At 38.8% G+C, this 12750-nt stretch overlaps 1 protein-coding gene across 1 annotated transcript in view; it reads left to right on the top strand.

The window, feature by feature from the left end:
• Nucleotides 1-581: 581 nt before the first annotated feature.
• LOC148096799 (CMP-N-acetylneuraminate-beta-galactosamide-alpha-2,3-sialyltransferase 1-like) overlaps nucleotides 582-12750 on the top strand; it is a 17670-nt gene continuing 5501 nt past the window's right edge. Inside the window, exons 1-7 of the mRNA XM_087835350.1 lie at nucleotides 582-770; nucleotides 1841-1904; nucleotides 2282-2550; nucleotides 7132-7331; nucleotides 7471-7638; nucleotides 8008-8053; nucleotides 8537-8656. Of these exons, the coding sequence (XP_087691476.1) occupies nucleotides 582-770; nucleotides 1841-1904; nucleotides 2282-2550; nucleotides 7132-7331; nucleotides 7471-7638; nucleotides 8008-8053; nucleotides 8537-8656 (1056 nt within the window). The remainder of the gene's footprint in view (nucleotides 771-1840; nucleotides 1905-2281; nucleotides 2551-7131; nucleotides 7332-7470; nucleotides 7639-8007; nucleotides 8054-8536; nucleotides 8657-12750) is intronic.

Raw genomic sequence — 12750 nt, 5'->3', positions numbered from 1 at the left:
GATCAGTGTTGCTGAACTATGAAATATAGTGCAGTGTATTTTTTACATACAGGTATAACAGAATAGCTTTAGTTATTTATTTAAACTTGAGTATAAACTTATACAAAATGCAGCAAGATATTAAAAAAACGTTTTATTGATTAAAAAACACTATATCGGATTCATATCGGTATCGGCAGATATCCAAATTTATGATATCGGTATCGGTATCGGACATAAAAAAGTGGTATCGTGCCATCTCTAGTTGAGAAAGAAAAAAGAAAACAAGCAGAAGAAAACGAGAGCAATACAATAAACAACATCACAATGATATATGTGAATATAACAGTAAATACTATATATTAAACATTATTGTGCAGCACGTAATATCGACAGCGCACAGTGTGCTTTGAGGTAGGAGCCAAAAAGGGTGTAGTTTGTGTGTGTGAGCACCCGTGTGTACACCTGTGAGCATAGACGCGCTTGTTTTTAAAAGGTTCCTTCACGTAATGATCTGCTAGAGGGTATTTGCACATAGTCAACAACCACTCCCTCCCTCCCTCCCTCTCCCACTGAACAGTTGCTCATTACTTGATAGCTACATGGATTGTCATGGTCCGGGTGAGTGCTGGATTTTCCTGCGTGCCAGTAAATCCATCACTGGGCAGAGTCATCACACCCCTTGTTTGTGGCACCTGTGTGTAATTTGCTGTGAGGCTCTTAAGACCAGCGTTCTCAAACATTCTTCGCCGGAACATCAGCTAACCCACGTTAGTGAGAGCCATAGCTCGGTAAACCCGGTTCTGCTGTTTTTATCTCGCTAACCCTGTCTACTTACCTCTGCAGCTTCACAGTGGATTGGATCTTGCTGCCTGTAACCACTCAACTCCCCGTCGCTGGCCTGCTGCTATTCTTGGCGCTATTCACCTGCCTGCCTCCCTGCCCTACACTTCACAGTGAGTGTACACGAACTGGTTCAGCCTCACTCGGACCACTAATCCCCTCCTAGCCTCGCCGTCAACCCAGACAATGACTCAGAGAAACCCTGCGACCCTGTACCTTGTATGCCTGCTCCGGAAAATCCCAAATAACGTCCCCAGCCCGATAAAGAGACTATTTCCTTTTGGCTTTGCTGGTGCACACGCAGTGTGATTCTTGTTTATTTGGTTAAACAATTATTTTGGAGATGGTCTAGCCAAGACTTGTTTACTTTCTCAGCATTCCTGGTAAAAGCTTATCTGCTAGCCCTTGCTAATCAGTGTGTTTGTAGCTATAGATTCTTAGTACCATAATCAGAAACTTTATGGTAGTAGGTAGCCAAAGTTCAGAGGTTTATGTTTTCCCTCTCGCCCTTAGTTCATGATTAACATTTTTATTTCTTTTACCTCCTCCATGGTCTGCCATTGTTGAGTGCCAAATAAATTGTTCGTTTGCACTATACCTCCGAGCCTCCGTTTGGTGTCTGCATTTGAGTGCACTTACCTGTGTCTGGCCGCCCGGTCGTGACATGGATAGCTTAATAGATATATCCCACAAGTTCTTCTTGACTCATATTCCTGGTTTTTTTAATGTGTTTTTGGTAAGATGCATTAAATTTACACTCTGTGTTATCTCACACTAATCTGTAGCGAACCTCTGAAGTGTGTTTGCATTTATTTAGTATGCATTTCCCAGATTTCTTTTTTCCTATTTTTTTTCTAACAGTTTAGCAATTGATCTTGTTCTGCCTCAAATAGAGTGGCCTAATATTGTGTAGTCAAATTCTTCAGAAGCAAATGGGATAATTTTAATGAGTGCCATTTTGAGTTCTTTTGCTTTTTAATCATTGTGTTGTTTTTGTTGCTATGTTACTTCATTTTAGGTTAATCAGCACCAGAACCACAATGAAAGTTTAACTGAACAGGAGTTTTTCAACAGCAACAGAGGTAAGCAGAGAAAACAATGAGATAAACAGTTCATGCAAAAGCAGAATCTGACCAAGATCTGGAAATATTTTGTACTGTGTGTTTTCCGTTCTGTTGGGTGTCATACTGTTTTATTCAACTTCAAACAACAGATGTTGTTACTTACATGAACTAATAATGTGGGAGGTGATTTATGCTGGTAAATGCTATCTGTTCAAATGCCACGAATATAAGAGGACACTAACCAACTTATGCTTATCCGATTTTGTGCATTCCAGTGCAATGCTGTTAATATGCTGCAAACTATAAATATTTATAAGTAAAGAGCTCTTGTTTCTGTTACTGTATTCTAAAGGCTTAGTCCTATTTTTCACATTCACACATGTATTTGTTCTCAGATTGCAACTCTGCCAAGATGTATTTCAAATGGGGAAGATCCAGAGTTAGCATTTTCCCGCTACTGAGTATCACAGCAATTGTTTTGGTCTCCAATCTTTTATGGAGTTTTTCTGGATATACCTTCTGTCATCGCGAGCCGAGTCTTTGTGGCTGTCAGAAATGTCTAAGAGACAGTGATCCTTGGTTTAATGACATCATCAGTGAAGCTCCTGAACCCTTTCTGTCAAAGAAACATATACCTTCAGAGGAAGATTTCCTCTGGTGGAAGGTAAATAACAAAAAAATCAACATATCACTTTTTTGGCTTCTGTGGTGATGTTAAAGGTATTATTATTATTATTATTATTATTAAAGAGCAGTATATTCAAGTATGTCATGACATTTAACAACATATTGCTGCTGTTAAATGACACGGTCTACCTCCATCCAAAAAACAAGCACAAATATTTCTCTATTGTGTAAGTAAACTACACAAGTTTAAAGCACCTTGTACTATCCATCTTTTATTCTTTTAAATATACTGCACTCTTCACCCTACTGTATTTCTACCTGAAGAATGGTAAAATCCTTACCATTTACTGGCAATGACAAGTTCTGGAAAACTTTTTTAGTTCCTTTAGTGAAAGTCTCAATATCACAATATAAAAGCGCCTCCCTACGCATAAAACTGGATCATTGGCATTTTTTTTTAAAGGGCCAGATTTACTAAATGGGGCAAAAAAGCATGTGAGCGAATTCCCACTCATCAGTAAGACAATCAGTAAGGCAATTGTTTTGGTCTGCAACCTTTTATGGAGTTTTTCTGGATATAACTTCTGTCAAAAGAAATATGGAACGCCAGGACTGCCATAATGAATTAATTAAATACACCATTAAATAATTAATTAAATGTGTCAATAATTAAAATGGGAAATAATTAATTAAATAAATAGTTATGACACATGTAATTAATTAATTATTGACACATTTAATTAATTATTTAATGATTTATTTATTTCATTTTGGCAGTCCTGGCGCCTGGCTCTCATCATGAAATAATTTTATCTGTCAACCTCACCCATCAAACGCAGGGGGCGGGGTTAACGCTGCCCATGCAGCTTCTCTAACATTTGATTGGTTGCCGTGCAAAGTAAGTCAAAACAGGTCGATCCTAGATAATCGATTGCTTGTGTAGACTTGGGGCAGCCAGGTATCCCAGAATGCATTTCAAATCACAGGCAGCAATGTTGGTGGTGTAGTTTTAAAATACCCCGTTTTTCTGTCACCAACTACACTTTTAACAATGTTTTAGCTGCGAATGTCGCGCTGTAATCTTCACATGTCGGGTCAGGTTGTCAACATAGAACATGTTTGCAAAGGTGCTCAGATGTTTTCAGAGATTTCAGTAGCTCTGCTAACAGTCAGCATGCAGAGTGCACCGAGGGGGTTACGTTAACCGGTTTGTTTACATATTCCACTCTCCGTGTTGCATTCGCAGATTCTCATTTTCACCGAACGATTGTCTCTTTCCACCTGGTCTTGTGTCTCTGTGCTTCTGTAACATAAAGAACGAGCTGACATTTTTCTCACGAAACCAGCGATCAGCTCAACAGGCCCTCAGTTTACCTGCATGCATCCTCCTCCTCACCTGTCAGCTGTTTAACACCTGCTGCTAATTCAAGAAACACGCCCACGTTACCTGGTTATAGTCACAGTTTAACTGGGCAGCCGGTGCTCGATATTACGCAACGTCAGCACATTTTTCTGCACAAGATAAGTAAATATAGTTTTTCCCGAGCGCAGAGCTGCTGGAGCTTGTTTCCCAACAGAGCACTTTATAGGCGAACCCACTTCCAATCACCGGCACAGCTTTGAAACCTCACCTGAGTTTTAGCTCTCAGTGGTTAAACGCTGGACTTAATTCACTCAGGTTCTGTCTGTCGGGTCACCTTTACTTCGCTGTTTTATTTACAACTGAGCAAATCGGTTTGGCTGAGGTTAAAGTTACGTTTCATAACTGCACAGTTTTACAGACGTTTAATGGTTCACTGGCACATGTGTTAGACTGAACCATTCGCTTTTCTTTATCTGGTGTGTTTTGGATTTAACAGTAAATTTTGAGATTAAACTGACTTTTAAAATGTTTTTATACATTAGATAGATAGAGATATAGAAGGCGCATTTTCCACCGAGAGGAGCAGAGTTTCCAACTACATGTTCATAATGCAGACTGCAACCTGGACAGAAATATTATATCATCTGTTTTTTAATAGGTTTTCTAAGCACCAGCGATCTGTTAGAATTTTTAGAGTTTACTTAACTAAAAATAAATGAGGTTAACATATAATTTGTGTGATATTTTTTTTTTTTTTCTCTCTCTCTTTTTATTTATTTATTTTTTTGCTTTTTCGGTCATGTTATGTTTAACTGTCAAAGGTTTGTTACAAACTATGAAACACATGGTGCAGACTTCTGGATGTTAGAAGAAAACTAATACTGCTAATAAGGCAGGAAGGTGTCCTTTAAAACTAAACATGTTAGTAGGACTTTACATCATAGTTTATGAAATAGCACGTGTATTTCAGTAATAGCCTACTGATTTCAGTGTAGTGGTGAACAGTCACACAGCTCACGTGGGTGTTATCTGTGATACTCCTTAACTATAATTTATCCAGGTTAACTTCAGTTAACTCTGAGCGGCTGGATCGACGGAGGTCAGACAACAATTTTACATGTATGATCTTAAAACAGGACACAGCCATTATCCGTCCTGGCCTCATATCAAATGTGAACGCAGACTGAGTCTATGTTTGACGATTGCTTTATATCTAATCTTCCTCTCAAACATTTAAACAGTCTGCAGCTGAGGGAACACAAACTCAAATTGTCGGAACAGGTTTGCTCGTTTCTTGCGTTCATTTGGTAATTTATTAAATGTATAACTGTTATTCTAATCTGCTGCTGAGTCTCTTACGCTGATGAAAATGCAGAAAACACAGATCACGAACACCTGTTCAACCAATCGCTTTCATTCCGCTTTGACAAACTGACGGTTCATCTACAGTGTTGCGTTAGACTGCTATATTTTGTGTTCTTTATGCTGTAGATTTTCACGTCTCTGGAATAGTTGGCAGTATTAAGGATGCTTTTCTGTAAAATCATATTGATATGACCCGTGAATTATTCGTAGATGACAGTTAGATTAGTCAGCTGGGAAACTCTGGGTTAACTTAGAGAGCTGAAGATATCGTGGATATGCTGACCTCGCTCTGTGGTGTACATGTCCGTTTACCCTCATTATTAATATTCACAATAAAAATATTAGCCGAACATCATGAAGTCTGTATGTGTGTCATAGTTTCGAACAACCTTTGTACAGTTAAAGTCAGCAGTTACTACATGAGGAAACACCAACGTTATCTCTTTTATGCGTTTATACACAGGTCACGCTGATTACTGAACAAAAACCCAAAGATCAGCTGTTAATCGAATTTATTTGCTCTCTCTCCTCCTTAAACATGTTTTTAATGTTAGTTATAATTCAGAATTGGCGACTGAAACACATAGGACACATAAGAACATCAGGAAATAAAACCCTGATAAATATAACCTCAGTAAAAGAAGTCCGTGTCAGCGGGGGTTATTACAGCTGTGTACCGGGGCCTGAGCCTTGTCGGTGGTAATAACAGCTCGATTGCTTGCGAGGCGAGCGTGTCTATCCACGCTTTGCCGTGAGACTGGGCAGACATCTCCGAAATCATCGAAGCACTTTTGCAAAGAGGCTGTATCTTGAGAACCGATCAGACACATGAAGATTAAACCACTACATTCTCGGCTAAAAAAATATTAAAACTGTATTTGGTGACACACACAAACAGGGTTTTTCAAAGTTCAGTTCTGTTAGTTTCCACATGCTAGTTGTTGTGTGCTAAAAACAATGGCCACCAGGCAAAAGCAATGGTTTTGAGTCGATCAGCGTTAACCCCGCCCCCTGAGTTTGATGGGTGAGGTTGACAGATAAAATTATTTCATGATGAGAGCCAGGCGCCAGGACTGCCAAAATGAAATAAATAAATATATCATTAAATAATTAATTAAATGTGTCAATAATTAATTAATTACATGTGTCATAACTATTTATTTAATTAATTATTTCCCATTTTAATTAATTATTGACACATTTAATTAATTATTTAATGGTGTATTTAATTAATTCATTATGGCAGTCCTGGCGTTCCATACAGAAATGGCTTAATATGGCAATGAGAATTTTTTTTTTTTTTTTTTTTTTTTTTTGTTGTTTCTCTCAAGAAAGGGGTAGCGTTCAGGCCCAGGGGTTGAGGTTCTCACTAATGATAACTTAGACCTCTGAGGTAAAACTGTGACTATATCTGAATTGAAAGACAAAAATGTTTGTAAGTACTGTTCATAATCTCATTGCATAAATGTGCACAACTCGTATGCTTGAAGAAACTTACAGATTAATCCTGATGTTGTGTCTTGCAGATCAGTCTTAAACTTTTCAGAACAATTCTAAATATCAAATGAAAGTACTGAAATAAACTTCAGGCCTAATAAGATTTTTGCCTAAATCAGTATACATTTTTTACTCTTGAGCTTCAGTGATCTTTCACAGTTGTTGTAAATGGTGCATCATAATATTGATGCTAATATGGAAAAAGTCACAGGGGTGGGCATTTAGACAAGATCTAACTGAGCTGTGAGCTTAATAAAGAGGAGTGTATGTTTGAAACGGTCTTTCCCAGACTTACTGGTGACTCCTGAACTTGTAATCATTGGGCAATCCTATAGTATTTTTGTTCTGTGGGGAAGTTTGATTTTTTTTCAATAACTTTCTCCTCTTTTTCAGAACTTACAGGGGGCAAGACTTCAAAACTTGACTTTGTACAATAAAACTCTAGAGAGGCTATTTCAGACAATAACACCAATTGCAGATATTGGAGAACCTCGTCCTGATCACTGCAGGAGTTGTGCCGTGGTGGGGAATTCTGGAAATTTGAGAGGATCGCATTATGGACCTCTGATTGATTTCCATGATATCGTAATAAGGTAATAATCATTTAACACAAACTCAAAATCTAATGTAAAGAATGTTTTTGCGAGACAAAAAATATAATATAAGTATGTATATTTATGTATCTAAAATGCAAAAATGTGTGCTAAATATGCATCCTTCTGTATTATTTAGAATCAATCGGGGGCGTACCAAAGGCTATGAAACAGATGTTGGAACCAAAACAACTCATCGTGTCATGTATCCAGAGAGTTCTACTAGACTGGACAACACCACTCATCTCTTGTTTTTTCCTTTCAAAACAAGTGACTTTTTGTGGCTCATGAAGGACTTAAATCAAGGGTAGGCTAAAAGGGCTACTGTCTTAAAACCTATGTTGCTAGCGATTGTATTGCAACTGTTTTGCTCTGAATAACAGATTTTAACTGCTTTGCAACATAGTTTCAGCTAATTGTAAGGAAAAATGCAGTCTAGTTTTTTTTTTTTTTTTTTTTGTTTTGTTTTTGTTTTGTTGTTAGAACAACCAAATTAAACAAAACAGTTTTTGAGACAACCCATCAGAGGTCAGCCTTTCTTTTTTTTAAACAGCAAAAAGTGCAGAAAGTTATATGAATTGTTATAAGAACAACTTAATCTTTTGTTGTGATGTGCTAGTCTTAGGTAATTATTAGCATTTATTTATGTAATCAGTTCATTTCATCTTTTCAACAGGAAAAATGGTGCTCCAAAATTAAGGAAGATAACTAACAAAGATTTGGTGAGTATTTTAGGTTTACATGAACAAAACTGGCATATAATGATATCTAAGAAGTATAATAATAAGTAATACATTTAAGCTACCATTAATTCAGTCAGGCGACAAAGTCAGTTGATTTTACACACTGAACTGGATAATCTCATATACAGTAGGTTTTACTATTAACCTGATTTAGCATATCCACTATTGCTACAGATGTGCAAGCCATTTCACAAGTTACCTGCACCTCAGCTTTTTCTTTGTTGCAGTATTTACTGTTTACTCTGCTCTGTATTGGGTATTGTTATGGTTTTCCCAATCTCTCATACTTGGCATTTATGTGCCTGGAAGGTCATGCAGGTCAAAAGTCAAAGCCATACCACCAAAAACAAATACTGGCTTCTTTTAGCTACAGTGGTGCTAATTTAAAGTATTTTGTGAATTCATTGCAGAAAGTAATAGTTCATAGAACTCAGATTTAAGGCTATGTCTGATTCATAATAGATCTGGATCCTCCATCCGGCTTTCATGAAATATGTTCATCAAGTATGGCTGGGAAAGAAGGGTGCTTATCCATCCACTGGCTTTCTTGCTGTGGTTCTCAGCCTAGTGATGTGTGATGAGGTATGTTCACTTTAAACAATTTGTACATTATGCATCTGACTGACAGTGGTGGTAGTTAAACACTGATTTACCAGCAAAGTTGAGAAAAGTCTGCCTTAGATGACTACATGACTAAAACAGAAATGTATCTATGGTAATTCAAGAAGAGTCAAGAAGAGTGGACATCTGATGGTTGACACATTTGCCTGCAAACCAAAGGCAGCAACTACTCTAGCTAAAGACACATCCTCTTTTAGGGTTGTGTTTAAAGGTGGTACCATGAAGGATATCAAGTGTTGAAAGTTTTGCCAAACCGAACATGTAGAGCCTACCCGCTTGTGTCAACAGAGCAGCTGAAAGTAGTTTTACATAACTCTTGGCTAGCAATGTGTAAAAATGCCATACTTGGTATTGATTCAATGCCAAGTACAGGGCCAGTGTTGGAGTCAAACAGATTCAACAATTAGTTTTAACTTGGCAAGAACAGTGTAACATGAATTTTGAGCTGAATGTGTTTGTTTGCCTGAAAAGCAATTTTTGTGTCAGCTTCTGTTTAAATGGGCGATCTTGGTCGTTGTATCCTTGGGCAAGACACTTCACCCGTTGCCTACTGGTGGTGGTCAAAGGGCCCGGTGGTGCCAGTGTCCGGCAGCCTCGCCTCTGTCAGTGTGCCCCAGGGTGGCTGTGGCTACAATGTAGCTGCCATCACCAGTGTGTGAATGTGTGTGTGAATGGGTGGATGACTGAATGTGTGAAGCGCTTTGGGGCCCTTAGGGACTAGTAAAGCGCTATGCAAATACAGGCCATTTATCATTTAAATGTATTATATAAATAAAATTAAGTTGACATTTAAAAATCAAGGGTTACTACATTGAGAAATTTCCTTAGTTTTTGTTTGATGTACAGTGTGGGCCATTAATATGGATACACCGTAATAAAATGGGAATGGTTGGTGATATTAAAGTCCTGTTTGTGGCACATTAGTATATGTGAGGGGGCAAACTCCTCAAGATGGGTGGTGGCCATTTAGAAGTCAGCCATCTTGGATACAACTTTTGTTTTTTCAATAGGAAGAGGGCCATGTGACACATCAAACTTATTGGTAATGTCACAAGAAAAACAATGGTGTTTCAATGCAACTTTATTCTTTCATGAGTTATTTACAAGTTTCTGACCACTTATAAAATGTGTTCAATGTGCTGCCCATTGTGTTTGATTGTCAATGCAACCCTCTTCTCCCACTCTTCACACACTGATAGCAACACTGCAGGAGAAATGCCAGCACAGGCATCCAGTATCCGTATTTTCAGGTGCTGCACATCTTGTATCTTCACACCATAGACAATTGCCTTCAGATGACCCCAAAGATAAAAGTCTAAGGGGGTCAGATTGGGAGACCTTGGGGGCCATTCAACCGGCCCACGATGACCAATCCAGTTTCCAGGAAACTGTTCATCTAGGAATGCTCGGACCTGGCACCCATCTTGCTGGAAAAACTCAGGGAACGTGCTAGCTTCAGTGCATAAAGAGGGAAACACATCATCATGTAGCAATTTCAAATATCCAGTGGCCTTGAGGTTTCCATTGATGAAGAATGGACCCACTATCGTTGTACCCCATATACCACACCAAACCATCACTTTTGTTGTTCCAACAGTCTTGGAGGGATCCAGCCAATGTGAAATAGTGTCAGACCAATAGCGGTGGTTTTGTTTGTTAACTTCACCTTTCACATTACAGTTTGCTTCATCACTAAACAAAATCTTCTGCGTGAACTGAGGGTCCTGTTCCAATTTTTGTTTTGCCCATTCTGCAAATTCTGTGCGCCGATCTGGATCATCCTCGTTGAGATGCTGCAGTAGCTGGAGTTTGTAAGGCTGCCATTTGTGAGTAGCTAATATCCGCCGAAGGGATGTTCGACTCATGCCACTCTCCAGTGACATGCTGCGAGTGCTACGCTGTGGGCTCTTGCTGAATGAAGCTAGGACAGCCACTGATGTTTCTTCATTAATGACAGTTTTCTTGCATCCACATTTTGGCTAATCCAACACTGAACCAGTTTCACAAAACTTAGCAAGCAGTTTGCTAACTGTAGCATGGGAGATGGGTGGTCTCGTAGGGTGTCTTGCATTGAAATATGCTGCAATGACCCGGTTACTGCATTCACCAGATATCAACATAATTTCGATCCGCTCCTCACGTGTTAACCTCTTGTCAATGTCAATTGCTGTGAACAAAGAGAAACTTGTAAATAACTCATGAAAGAATAAAGTTATGTTGAAACCAAGCACACCATTGTTTTTCTTGTGACATTACCAATAAGTTTGATGTGTCACATGGCCCTCTTCCTATTGAGAAAAAAACAAAAAAAACAAAAGTTGTATCCAAGATGGCCGACTTCTAAATGGCCACCATGGTCACCACACATCTTGAGGAGTTTGCCCCCTCACATATACTAATGTGCCACAAACAGGACTTTAATATCACCAACCATTCCCATGTTATTACGGTGTATCCATATAAATGGCCCACCCTGTATATATTTTTTCAGTTCTAATAAAATATTTTATTTAACATCTAACAGTTGGCTGAATATATTTAAATGTCTGAATATAATCTGTAGGCAATAGGTATGCTAAAGTAACAAGTATGATGATCACTTACACATTGAAAATTAACATTAACTCAATCTAAACATTAAAACATTATTTTCATACCAAAATATACAGGCTGTTTGGGAAGTATCACAGCCCTTAATTTGTTATTGTTCCAAATTCTTTTTTTAGAATTTCACACACAATATGCACAAAATAATGACAAAGTAAAAAAAAATTGCTTAAAATTCTACCAAATGTATTAAAAAAATAATCATTAAGTCATGATACCAGCTGAAATCTATCAGTAATTGGAAATCCTGCCACTTAGTGCAAATTAAAATCAGCTGGTTCAGTTCCAACTCGTAAACTATAAAAAGGTGTCCCATTACCATCGTGTCACACAAGAAACATTTCATGATGTGTAAAACCAACAAGCTCGCTCAAGATCTCCACAACCTTATTTTTGAAAGCATACTGATGTCATTGTTTGAGGAAGAATTTCTAAACTGCTGAAGATTCCTGTGAGCACTGTTGAGGCCATGATCCGGAAGTGGAAAGAACATAATTTCACCATAAACCTACCACAACCAGGTGCTCCCCACAGGATTTCAGACAGGAGTGAAAAGATTTATCAGAAGAGTTACCCAAGAGTCACTTGTGGAGAGCTACAGAATGGAATCAGCTGCACTCGCCCACCATGGCCTGTTCTCGTTCTCATTCTCAAAGGCATGTTGAAATGCATTGAAAGTCTGCTGAACAACATTTAGAAAACCCTGTGAAATACTGGGCATGTCAAGGTTAGGTGATCGGTACGTTGTGGAGTGGACCCAAAAACAGACGAAAGAGAGGCCGACCTCACAGGGGAATAACAGAGATGATGAACCCTCTCAGGGGGCTTGGCAGATTGCCTTCAATGAAGTGGGTGAAACTGAAGGCCCTCAGGTGGCTTTGCAGGTGGTCGACGTGCTGGATGTGGTTTAGGAGGTGCTGGGTGCCCCAGAAGTGGCTTGGTAGGTGCCAGCTGGAGGCTCGGCTGAGCTAGTGAAGAAGGATGCTGGGCAGGCTCGGCCTTGGGACTTCCAGGCCATACTCAGTAAAGATGTTCCTCTATACTCTGCCCGCCACTTTGTTAATGGGCCGAGAGGCAGGACCGAACTTTCAAAAAAGAGTAAGCTGTTTATAGAGGCTGATGGCAAAAGGCAACTAAGGTGGATCTACGATAAAACTAAACTGGACAAGCTAAATACTAGAACACCGGAATTGTAAAACATGAAACCTGAACATAGATACCTGGGACATTGCATGAAACAAATAAGCGACTTGACAATGAATGAATGACAGCTTACAACATACACAAGAGGATGACGAGGGAAGAGGAAAGACATGGGGACCACAGCTGGGGCAAATAAATATAATAATGACAAGACAGGAGGAAACAAAACTGAACACACTAACATAGGACGCAACACCATCAAAGTAAAACAGGGAACACTAAGACAGAGACTAAGAAATAATGGC

The sequence above is a fragment of the Neolamprologus brichardi genome, chromosome 22, assembly GCF_056152115.1.
Source record: "Neolamprologus brichardi isolate AB-2024 chromosome 22, ASM5615211v1, whole genome shotgun sequence".
NCBI classification, from domain to species: Eukaryota; Metazoa; Chordata; class Actinopteri; order Cichliformes; family Cichlidae; genus Neolamprologus; species Neolamprologus brichardi.
The sequence above is the reverse complement of the archived record's forward strand: the minus strand, read 5'-3'. Positions and strand labels throughout refer to the sequence as shown.